The 13,315-nt window shown below is 31.6% G+C and overlaps 1 protein-coding gene across 1 annotated transcript in view; it reads right to left on the reverse strand.

Moving 5' to 3' along the window:
- Window positions 1-13,315, reverse strand: part of Fur2 (furin-like protease 2) — a 605,551-nt gene that overhangs the window by 208,714 nt on the left and 383,522 nt on the right. The window contains exon 3 of the mRNA XM_075370714.1: window positions 1,528-1,662. Within this exon, the coding sequence (XP_075226829.1) occupies window positions 1,528-1,635 (108 nt within the window). The 5' untranslated portion in view covers window positions 1,636-1,662. The remainder of the gene's footprint in view (window positions 1-1,527; window positions 1,663-13,315) is intronic.

Below are 13,315 nucleotides of genomic sequence, written 5' to 3' on the forward strand. Positions count from 1 at the left end.
AAACAAATTTTCACCAAGTAGAGGCAGGACCGTCGCTAATAATTGAAGTTAAAACTTAGAATTAAACTTAATTACGGTTAATACTCTGAACTTCAGTTATTTTAAATCGTAAGTTCCGGTCGGTTTAGTTTACCTTTGAAATCGGCAATGACGGACACATCAGAATTATCCGCTACTTTTGTTCATTTTTGTAAGAAACAAAAACGTATGATTTGAGTATTAGATTATTACTATTATACTTCTTTGTAGAATTTATACAAAAAAATTTCAATCGTATATCCCCAGAATAATTTTCCAAGTTTTCGACACTATCGGACAATAAAGAACTTTTCCGCGATTATTAATTGAAATATTACTAATTTATTAAATGACAAAATATAAAAAAAGTAGTTAAATGAGCTAAGATACATATTTTACTTTATTTTAAACAACTTACGACTTTAATTTTATAATGTCTTGCAAACTATAGTATTCTAGATCAATATCAAAACGGAATACCCAAAATTTGTAGCTGAACAGAAGATCCTAGTCGTAAAGTATGTGTTATATTTGTTTGTTTGCAAATTACAAGGTAAAAAAATTTGTAGACTTGCTTGTGTTTTTTTTTTTTGTAGTATGTACTCTGCTTTTCGCCTGTAGTGCTTTGTGCGCATTCACATCATATTCTACAAGAGTAAAATCTATCATATTAACAAAAAAAAAAAAAATCAAACGAAAATATCGCCTATGTTGAAATTTTCCGTAAAAAATTACGCTCTTGCAAACATTACATATCAATAAAATATTCAGTTTAAAACGAATATTTCCACCATGATTTTTTAACTGAACAATATATGTGTTACAAATACATCGAATACGTACGTACTGTACATCGAAACGTTACTGCAATAAAATAGACGAACGTTATTGCATTATAATAACTCAAAAACAAGTGTTAAACTGTTAAAATATAACAAACAGTACATTGCAAATATCACAAAGAATAAGTAAAAAATAATATGTACTAGATAAATGGGAGGGTTGAGAATACAGAGAAGAAAAGAGAAGTTTAAACAGCAAAGACAAACACAGTAATGTTCTTCATAATATTTTCAATGAGTCAACTTCGCCCCTAATCTTTAAAACGTTTATACATTTTATACACATACACGACCATAACTTAAAATATATAATATTTTTTATTACTTTTTTTATGTTATAAGAATAGCTCACAAGAATTTTACGGAAAACCCTGAAGAAAAAAGATAATTACATTGAAATACAATTTTTAATCGTAAAATAAGATATAAAAATGCAAATGATGTTTACGTAAATGTAAAAAATTTAGCTTGCTTTGAGTAACAAACATATCATTTTTTTGTTGTAATGCCAAATTATTGTTGAAGCTTATTGCGTAAATACACAAAATTAAACTCGTTCGTATCCCAAAAATTAACATTTTCGGCTGATAAGTTGAAACCAGTTAAAAAATCAAGTTTTCATTGCAAATATAAGTGTAAAATTTCATAGACAAAAAATATTACTTACGTAATTAAGTGCCAGATCAGGATGGTTTGTTTGTATTCCATCATCCAATATAGAAACTACGATTCCTTTACCGGTGTATCCTTTCTGCCAAGCGCCAGCGATATTCATGTCATAGCCATCCTTGGCTCCTCCGTTCTGAAACAAAATGAAAAAAAAAAATTAAAAAGCAAATAAATGCTGTTCAGGAAATTATTTTTAAATTACAAAGGGTTTTAAGCAATTTAATTTACAATGAATTTTGTCAGTTTTCAGAAAATCAGCAGAAGTTATTTTGTTTAAAATTGAAGAGATTATTAATTAAACGTGACGTTGATTAATAGTAAAAACGGTTAAGCTTTTCCAGCTTGATATATAATTAAAAACGTAATAAATAACTCAATAAAAATAAATTCTTTTCATCTATTACACACTTCTACACTAACGAAAGTGTTAATATCACTTTTAGATTATGTTAAAATATCCTTCAAATTTTATATAATCTCAGGTACACTTAACGAGAGCACAAAAAGAATAATTCATCCTCGTATAAATGATTCCATGAAAGTCAGTTATCACAATATGTGTAACGAATGAACGAGTCTTTCACAAGAGTAGTTCATTCATTCTGTATGAAGTATTATCAACAGAACTTTTCCGGTAACGTACTATATTTAACTCTTCGCTCCTACACTCTAGTGAAGCAGATGTTGATTTTATCTGCACACATAATGAATTGTATTTAAAAGCAAATATTGAATTTTTATTGCTCAACACTTACGCACAGCAGCCGACTTACTATTTGTTACATGTGTCTGTTAATGTTTACAACAGACCCGAATTAGAATTGTTTTTCCACAACTTATTTATTTACAATCGGTTGCTATAGGGGAACAAAAAGTTAATTGTATAATATTAATCACATGATTCTGGATTCATAATGAACTCCCATAATTCAATTAATACTTAGTAAACAAAAAAAAAAAAAAGTACAAAAGTACCAGAATACATCAACAGCCACTTCGTGGTTCACAAAAATAAACAATAAACAAATAAGAACGTACATAAGTATGCTCAACAGATGCCGTCTAGATACACAACGTTGTAGATAGTTACAAGAACAATATAACAAGTAACAATTAATAAAAGAATAAAGAAGTAAACAAAATTAATAATAACAGTATCGTTGATAATAACTGCAATCTGTCATCCAGTATTCTCCAAGTCTAGCAAGTGGAGACGTTCAACTATCTGTTTTTGATTGATAACAGCAAATAGCAGATAACAGATTGATGCAAGGTTGACGAGATTTTCTAAACGCTGCGCTGTTGGTATTTAATACTGTACTGTTCAGATCACGAACAACGGAAGCTCTAGGTATTCGTGAATCTCATAGTTCCGTGTGAACCATGGCGCTTTTGCAATTGTTCTCGTTACCTTCTTTTGGAAACTTTGTATGACGTGGACTTTTACTTTTACTAGTTCCCCACAACTCCACACCGTTAGTCCAAATTGGTTATACGACAACTATACCGATAAAACTTTTACCGACATGTTTTTCTGTAAACCAGTCTTAAACCGTCTTAAAAAGATAGAACCTCACTATGATTAGAATGTGTATCTGTTATTCGTAAATTTTTATGTAACTCCAAACCTTAAAAAGTATTCGAAAATTTATTACAAAAGATTATTTCTAAATCTCCATGGTGAATGGCAGCGCCTCTGCCATTTGAACAAAGATTCTGGATTCGAATCCCGATCATATATTAATTTATAAGTTAGGAAAATAATTTTTATAAATAGACATAAATTCCCACACTGTATTTTTAAGCTTACCTGGTGAATTAGTCATTTTTTTAAGCCCATAATTACCGAACCGTCTATCAAAAGTGACGAAATTTCCTAGAACATACGTGATATTCCACAAAGGTAGCAAGATTAATATGAATTTTCTTCTACACATGAGCGTGCCTTCCTCAATATTTTGAGTTATAAGTAAAGTTGTGATCAATAAGTACGGTACTACAGGTACAACAAAGGTAAACTTAATTATAATCATACAGATGAAATTTGAAACATTAGCAATGAAAAAACTAGTACTGTGTCCATTTGAATGACTCCTTCACTAAAAATAAGTTTTTTTCATTTTGCTATTTATGTATTTACGGCCAGGCAATGCAGTTTCTAGATTACAGCACAAATATTAATTATAATATAGAAAAAAGTTATTATTTTTTTTTTTTGTCTTCAGTCATTTGACTGGTTTGATGCAGCTCTCCAAGATTCCCTATCTAATGCTAGTCGTTTCATTTCAGTATACCCTCCACATCCTACATCCCCAACAATTTGTTTTACATATTCCAAACGTGGCCTGCCTACACAATTTTTTCCTTCTACCTGTCCTTCCAATATTAAAGCGACTATTCCAGGATGCCTTAGCATGTGGCCTATAAGTCTGTCTCTTCTTTTAACTATATTTTTCCAAATGCTTCTTTCTTCATCTATTTGCCGCAATATGTTCTTCAATTATTACTGTTGCTGTTTGGTTCCTGTACATGTTAGCAATTGTTCTTCTATCTCTGTATTTGAACCCTAATTTTGTTAAAATGCTGAACATTTTATTCCAGTCTACGTTATGGAATGCCTTTTCTAGGTCTATAAACGCCAAGTATGTTGTCATTATAAACTCGCGAAAGAAGGTCAATATTTATTAATGAATCATTCTTCGGACAATATTAGTTATATTCAAACAAAATTTCACCGCTTTCTAATGGCTGCGTTAGCGATTATGATTTAAATCGAGAAATTATCAGATTTTTTTTGGAAAACTTTTTTATAAATCTTTAAATTAAAATTTGTACATTTCACTGGACAAAGAAGAAATGGAAAAATATTTCCTATACGATTATGCATTTTAAGATCACTTTAAATATAAAGCATATTAGGATTGCAATACAGGATGGCTTTCCTTCCTTACTTACGTTGTTTCTTCTTTTCTTAAAAAGAAAATCTATTAATGAACCGTTCATCCATCGCATTTGTAATATATGTCTCTTATACAAAATTTTTAATCGAATGTTTCCAGTTTACCTAAATTCTGCTTTTGTATTAATTTGTTTTTTAAAGTTACTTTTCTATATTCTATTTTACTTAATTTAACTTCATGTAATGAAGCTCTTTGCATCGGCCTGTATTTCATTATTTTATTACCAAATTTTTATTTTTCTATACTTTGTTCAACAAGCATTGTTTAACTTCAACTTCCATTCCATCACACCTAAAATACGTTCGGTATCCGTAAACTCCTGGAAACAATTTGTAGTCCGTAACTGGTTTTGAACTCTTTGCTTAAATATTACGCAAATCTTTTAAATTTTTCGTCACTAATTTATAATCGAAAACGATTTTTTACTGAAACTTCTTTCTGTTAGTAATTCATTCCACCGCTATTACTATTTGATTTCTACCACCTTATACGTAATGGTAGAGTTTAGAGTGAGGTTGGAAGGTATATTCATAAGGGATGAATGAAGACACGCCTTGTTGCTTGTTGAATAATGGTTCAATGAATGGTCTTGACAGTTAATGAAATGAATTGTAACATAACGTATAACTTGACATATGAAAATAAAAAATATAAAATTAAATAAAACATTAAAGTTAACGTTCATCCGAACAAAGAATGGAGTCCATCCGGACTAAGAGTATGACATGACCGTCTTGGATCAGATTCGAGCGCCGAATGCTAGTACGAGCGGAACTCTCCGGTGAGCGCTAGCACCCACTAGATCGCAGCACCGGACGGCTCGACGTGGAAAGGAACACGTAGTTCTACTCCATTAATGATTACAATTATTTATTTATTAATACCTAGAAGACATACATAAATATTGCGGTGTAATAGTTAGCTACAGCTTGAAATCTATGAACTTGTAAATAATTCTCTCGGTGTTGTATTAGTAATACCGTACCGGTTGCCTACTTTCTTTGTGATTTTGATTCTACTCATAAATCCCATCGGGTGATTTGGACGGATATTTTCTAGTTCTAATATACATCTTGATTCACTAATTTCTGCAGCATTTAACTTTTAACTACTGATAATCTCGTTTTAATTTATTTATCTTACTACTGCGATTTAAACCTGTAATTGTTTATAATGAATCAAGAATAGCACGATTCCTTTATTTTCTTATGACTTCTTACATATTAGCAACCCGAGAGATATATTTAGGAGAGCATTCTAACTCAAGAATATTCATTAACGAAATCACTTAAAAATATACCGTATACTATACTAAAGAGGAAAAGCAATGTACATTTTTTCACGGATAAAAATCTGTAGCAACTCACTTCTTTTATCTGCACAAAAATCAAATGTTAAGTTTCATTATTTACTTTTTTTGAATTTCAAACCATAATACTAGTAAAGAGAATGAATTATTGCCTCGCTTAATCGGGACCTGATTTAAATAATGTTTTTTAAATTCTATCCTATTCATTAATACTTAAAAGCAAATAACACATTTCACGGTTATTTACTTTTATTAAAAAACAAATTGAAATTTAATTTATATTTTAATTTGTTACTTTTAACACAAAAATTTTAATTTCAAAATCAATAACCGTGGAAATAAATATAACAAATGTGATTCTTGGTAGAAGGGGATCTAAGGATGATTACGAATATGATGAAATGTGATTCTATTTCGAAAATCATTTATTTTATCAAATCGGTTAGAAAAATTTTATGAATACATGTACATGTAATCTGCACTTCAAGACGTAAGCTAACTAATAATTACAAACTAAAAAAAAAAATTAAGAGTTTCAATTTTTATTAAACCATATAATAAATAATAAAATAATTCAGAACCAAATTGTTTTATTTATGCTAACATCAACTGACCTCTCTAATTTTAAAATTTTAACCAGTGCTATATTAAACTCAAAATTACATACGAGTATAAACTCCAACAGCTGTCACAACACTCAAAATATGCAAAACACAATTTCCTGATAATGAATGAGGTACAATAAATATTAAAAACTCATAAACAGAATGTTATTTTAAACTAAACTACGATAAATAATCGATTTAAAACAGATGGTAGATTATAGATTCTAAAATGTATGGGTGCTCTCCGGTGTATTTCATTACCTCACATTATGCTACGTACAACAGAGTTGTTAGGTCGTGTTGCAGGTTTCCGTGAGCGGCTAACGTAAATATAAATTCAGATCTAATTATTATTAATATAAAAACACTTATGTCTGTATAATAACGATTAGACGGGTAATATTAAAAGTATTATTTAATAAACGATATGTTGTGTCATTAAAACTGTTAATAAATAGTAGCTGCATGTTTAATCAATCGTTAATCTACAACTGTTAAACATGGAAAAATGAATAAACAGACCGATCAGAAGAATAAACGATACGTATCAAACACTTTTACAAAAAAATCTGATGTGGGACCCCAAGACGTCCTTGTACGCCTATTAAATTACATATACACATTTTTTTTTTTAAATTAAAAGTACATAAAATCTTATTTCATTAATAAATTCTGACATTTAATTTTTTTAATATTATTATTGAATTATTATCTATCGTAAATTTTTTTTACAATCGGAGGTTAATAATTATAATTACATCAAAATATTTAAGTTAAAAAAAGGAGATGAATTCTGATTCGAACCGATGTGCCTTTCCCTTGTAAGATCCAAATATTTCATTAATTAAAATTTCATTTTGCTATAACTCTGGAATCAATGAAAATAAATACCTCTTACGATATAACATTGAAAAGCTTATACTGCAGTTAAGAAAAAGTCCAAAATCCAATTTTGTTTTGGATTTTGGGCTTTTTGGACACTTGGTTGAATCGACTAGAATCAAAAAAGAAGGTGCATAACTAGATGTTGCAGCAGTCCTAAATCCAACATTTTAACATCCTACAGCTAATCCTTTTTGATTTATGCGAGATACATACATACGTACAAACGTCACGCCGAAATTAGTCAAAATGGATTCAGGGATGGTCAAAATGGATATTTCCATTGAAATTTGAAAATCAAAATTTTTCGCATCACAATACTTCCTTTACTTCGTACCAGGAAGTAAAATTAATGAATAAACTCATCGTACCTTAAATATAACAAAATAAATATTCTCCTGCTCATTTGCAAAACTCAGTATATTTAAAAATCCGCAATAACACTCGAAGAAAATAAAAAGAGTAACTAAATATACTTAACTAATTAACCAGTACAAGAAGTAAAAATATCAATAAAACAAATTGAAATCAGGACTTCCAAGTAATTTATGACTTTTCTCTAAATTTAAAGATTTTACTTTTTTTATTAAAGGTAACTAAAGGCACATTTAAAAACCGGTCTAATTCTTAATCTATTGAATTATATTAAAATAACTAAATAATAAATTATTATACATTTTAGAAATTCAAACTCTTTGAGATGAAACTACACCGAGATATATTACGAATGAAATGCATATAATCATGTAAAAATATTTTGAATTTAAATGTCGGCTTCAGTTTAAAATTAAAAACCGTTTTATCGATTCTTTTAAATAACAATCATTATCATAGGAATTATTTAAAGCAAATAACGTGCTAAACGGAGCAAATAAAGCAAAACACGAAATTTTTTTTATGCAGGTGGAAATCGTAGTTTTAAATATGTTAATAAATAATAGATTATACGCAATAGGTTAAAATCGTTTTTATTCATTTTTATCTTCTTTTCATTAGCACTAAGCAAAATAGTTAAAACATAAGGTATGCTTAACAGGAACTATCAACCAATTTATCCGTTACAGCGGTGTAACTGTTTAATACAGTTAATTTAATTATTAAAACAGTTATACTTTATTCCTTTCAGATGAAAGGAGACGACGAGTCTAAGCTGGCGTAGCTGGCGTCAGACTCTTTGATGTCTGCGATGTTTGTTCACCATCGTCGGCAGCTAAAATGTGCTTGAATAAATATCACCTCACTGACTTCTTTGACTGTACTATAAATACTTGTTATCAACAATAAATAAAAATCAGCTGGACTTCCTCATTAATAAACATTTGCAATTGACCTTGTAGAACCACATCCAGAAAAATCTATCGTTATGATATTAATAAATTATATGAAACAGATTAGTATTTTCTAATCCAAAAATTCGCAAGAAAAATTGTAGGATTTATGTATACATGAAATCAATTCAGCGAAAAAATTTAAACCGATAAATACGCTTCACTAAACTATTTTACTTTCTATAAAGGGCCAAACCTAATATCAGAATAGCACACATGAAAATATCTGGAACCCAAATTTAGGTGTCAAAGTACACGTAAAAGTAAATCAATTTTGAATCTTGAACAGGTCAGCTAACATCTTCGATCGTGTGAGGACTCACACGATTTGTATCGGCAAACTTTTGTTTTGCCGATACAAATTTCTTTTTTGTAAGTAGAGCCATTTTTACTTCTCTCAGGGACATGTGTTTAAAACCAAATCTCAGAGCACTATCAGCGAACATGAACTTTTGAACCTTCTGTATGTAATCTACGATTACGATCCGTAATTTTTTTTACCTAATTTTTCATGAAACCATTTTATATCTTTATCCGCAAGATTTATTTTAATTTATATTTTCTTCCTCTTTGAGAGTTAGTCTTATAATATTTTTCATTATCTCTGTATTCTACAATAAATAAAAATAAAAATAAAACGAAATCGGGAAAAATATGTATAAGAATAAATTTAGTTGAAGAAGCACACGGGGTTCTATACAGTTGAAGTACATAAACAGAGGTAATGTTGATAGCTCTGGTTGGATGTAATTGCGTTTTTCATGCCCTGTGCATGAAATTTGTGCATCATTGCGGTTTACTGGTCTAGTTTAGTTGTTTTTGCGTATTAATGTTTGTTTTTCATTGTTTCGTGTCGTTGTTAAAAGTTCAGTTATTATTTTATTTTTTGTGTTTTTATTATAGTTTCTTTCGTTGTGTTAGCTATACGTAGCCGAGCGTGTTATTGGCTTTTCGTTTCCAATCTTCTACATTAGTACAGGACATTACTGATCTGGCGGAGGGAGTGGGGTCCGCGTGGATTTTTGATGTGTTTCGTGGTGTCGGTCACTCGCAACATGTGCCGATTTATCGCAAGACCCCGTGGATCCGGGACTTGGCTAGCGCGGGAAGGCTGAAGGCGAGTCAGATCCTGGCTGTGCAGTTTTCTGCCCGTGATTTATCTGCGGAAGACAGAGGAGGTACAATTGATCGTGACCAGACGGACTACACTAAAGTGATTAACACGGTGGTTGGTGACCGTGGGTGGCTTCGATCGTATGCAGATCAGTTTCACGTGTGTTGAAGGGGAGGTACGAGATCACCCGGTCTGTTTCTCTGGATCTTCGGGGAGAGCCGGAAAGATCTTAAGGCGTTCTGTAGAGTACGTTTGCAGGCGAATGGAGACGAAGCACTTTGTTCATCTCTTCAGTTGGACATCAGCGCAGCCATCTAAAGTTAAGATGAGACCCCTGGGTCCACCTACCACCACGGTTGTAGTTAAAGCAGAGGGGAAGACCTATGCGGATCTCCTCTGTTCCGTACGGGTGCGGTGTCGCCAGTGGGATAGGAGTCGTATCCGCAAGGCGGGGTTAGGGAAAGGACTTGCATCTCCGGGTACGTGCTGACAGTGGTGTTGCAGAATAACTCAGAAGAGACGTTGTGGAGAAGGTCGAGGGAACCACTGCGGCATTAACTAGGCAGAGTGGCGGGAAAAATCATGTTGTCGTCAAGGACTTTGACGTACTTACGACGAGGGATGAGTTCATGAAGGAGCTCCGTAAGATCATTCGGGAGCCATGGAAATTCTATCTATGCGGCCGGCTTACGTGTCAACACAGGTGATCACTTTAGCAGTGCCACCTTTTCTTGCGGAGAAACTACCATCCGACGGGTGTATCCGCATTGGCTGGGTGTCCTCCCGGTTGACTCGACGTGCCTCATGTGTCCTTTGCTTCCGATGTTGGGGTACAGGACATAGGGTCAAGTTTTGTCTTGGCACAGACTGAAGTGGTCATTATTTTACCTGCGGTATGGCCGGCCACATAAGCAGGGACTGCAAACAGGAACCCCGCTGTCTGTTACGTAGATCGTACGGTCATGCAACCGGGGGGTCGAGTATGTAAGGTTGTCCCACCTGCACTAGCGCCATGAATATATGTACAGCTACGCCGTTTATCTGCGAGGGACAGCCTCATCCGGGAAGGGTGGGATGCTCCGGCGTCTCATCTTCGATGATCGAGTAGGAACTCTCTTGCAGAGCCGTTGGGAGAGAAGAAAGACCGTAATCCCGGTGGGGGTTCCCTTTGGTGTTCCTTATTAGAGGCAAGGCGTTAAGACCGGAGTCCCGGTGAGGGTAACCCTTTGAAATCCCCTCATTTGAGGCATGGAAAACAAGAAAGACCGAGTCCCGGCTGCCAGGGCGAGGCCTTGTGTCCTTCCAAGGTAGCTTGAGGTGATGACACCCCTTGGAGGATTTGAGCTTATGACTGCTTAGTTGCGGATCCAGCTCCATGGGGTGGGGGAGGGGGTGAATGGAAGGAAAATCAACAACAAAAACTAACGTACATAAACAATAACAAGAATAGATCCTTGGAAATAGTTCCACTTAAATATGGATTTTAATTCTATATTTTCATTTTGAAAATGAAAAACTGTAGCTATTCTAGAACTGTGTAATGTGAAGAGACAAATACTTTTAAATTAAGTTAAAATAGAACTTAAAATTAAAAAGCAACAGACAAAGGAGAAGAGAACGGAATGAAAATATATAAAGAATACTAAAGAAAAATAAAGTCGAAATGTTGAACAAATGCGTGTTTAATTTTACAAAACAACATATATAAAATTATGCACATGAATGTAGTATGTCAGAAGGTTAGCTAATTATTTCAACTAATTATGAAATGAAAGGCAACGAAGATTTTTTTTATAAAAAAAATGAATTTAAAAGAAAGAAGCAAAACCGAGTGAAAAATTGTCACGGAAACAAGACTACCAGCATCATTTCACCTCAACCAAAGCGACTGAAATTCTGTATTTAACCCACGCCATCGGATGATCAGATTTTATCTTCCTTAATTCCCGGTAAAGCGGTTGTTCTCCCTCACACTCCCATCATCTTACATAATTCGTCCTTTACAACGGTCGAATTTCAGCAAAACACGGTTCATTCAATGTAATTTACAATAAGTATCATTTTAGTTATCCTGTATTATATAATTTGTGGGTTAAGCTTAAATTCGGAAAATGATAGTCTGGCAATTCATTCGACTCAAATTCGTGGAATACGCCATTAAACATATATTACGTACAACATGTACTACATAGATATTTTATCGAAAAGGTTAATAGGACAAATTATTTAGCGATCTATGAATACAGTAAAACACATTTAGTAATAATCTACACATCTGATTTGAATTCATGATTAAATTATACAACAACAACATTATACTTGTACGTGTTATGATAAATTAGTAAAATAGAATTAGTAAATTAGTAATAAATTACAAGAATAATGTAATTAATTATTGTAAAGAACTGTTAGATGGCAAGGATTGAGAAAAAGTAATACATAGTTAAATGATAATTTAAAAATAATTCTTATTTTCAAAAACAAAAATGTGAGATATTAATAAAAATATTAAATAAAAAATTAAAATGTTGAATTTTAAGACTGTAATTAACTTTCTAGGCAAGAGGACGCAAACCTAAACTGAAAATTGCAAATATAAATAAATAAAAAATAAAATATTTGGTAAAATTTTTTTCCAAAATCTTTACTATTTTCTTTTTATTTTTCTAGAAAAAAAAAACATTTTACGATTGATTTAAATATAACAATCACTCTCTTGTAACCTTATTTAATTTAGGCTTTAGGTTTCCGACAAACCTATATATTATACTAAACGTCTCTTCTTCTTATCCTAAGGTCTTAATAAAATTTTTCTTTGAAAATTCGAAATGTTTTGGAAACATTTTAAAAGCAGGGTGAGTAAAGCACTGTTTTAAAGTTTTCCGATCCATTTGTTGATCTTGTAAAATATCGACTTGTTCTCAGTTTCGAATTGTTTCGTAAAATACATATATACGAGTAGGTTGATTTTAGTAACGTATGATATTTTACGTTGTTTTATTACTCTCTTGTTATAAAAAGTAGTAATTAATCTTATATTACAGTAAGTAAATATTAAAATAAATACATTTTTATCAAAAATACACAATAAATTTAAAACATTTACTCAACATTTAGCATTATCTGTTTACAATGTTTGCTGTAAAAATAAACCAAACTATAAAATATGAAACTGTTTAAAAAACTTAAATATTATCATTATATCCGAGTATGTATAAAACGAGATAAAAAACTTTTATTTACCTTGTACAAAAGAAAAATGTTTTTTAAAGTCCTTCAAGACTCTACAATTTTTGAACTTAAAATCTGAATTGAATTTTGGTTCAAATGATTATTTTTGTTATTTTAAGTAAAAAACTAAAAAAAAAAAATTTAACTTTTTGAAACGGGCTAGGCTAAACTTTTGTCAGATTAATTTGTTTTTTCCGTAGAAAAAGGTTTTTTTAGAAAGTTTACTCCTGCCGAAAAAAATGTTTTACAGGCTACTATAAGACGAAGTACCCTAGGACTCCTTAAATTATTATTCTGCGGTAACATTCTTTTCTTGAAAGGATTTGTCCTTGCATTGGTTTGAAAACACTTTTCTCG

This window comes from Lycorma delicatula, chromosome 1, assembly GCF_047948215.1.
Source record: "Lycorma delicatula isolate Av1 chromosome 1, ASM4794821v1, whole genome shotgun sequence".
NCBI classification, from domain to species: domain Eukaryota; kingdom Metazoa; phylum Arthropoda; class Insecta; order Hemiptera; family Fulgoridae; genus Lycorma; species Lycorma delicatula.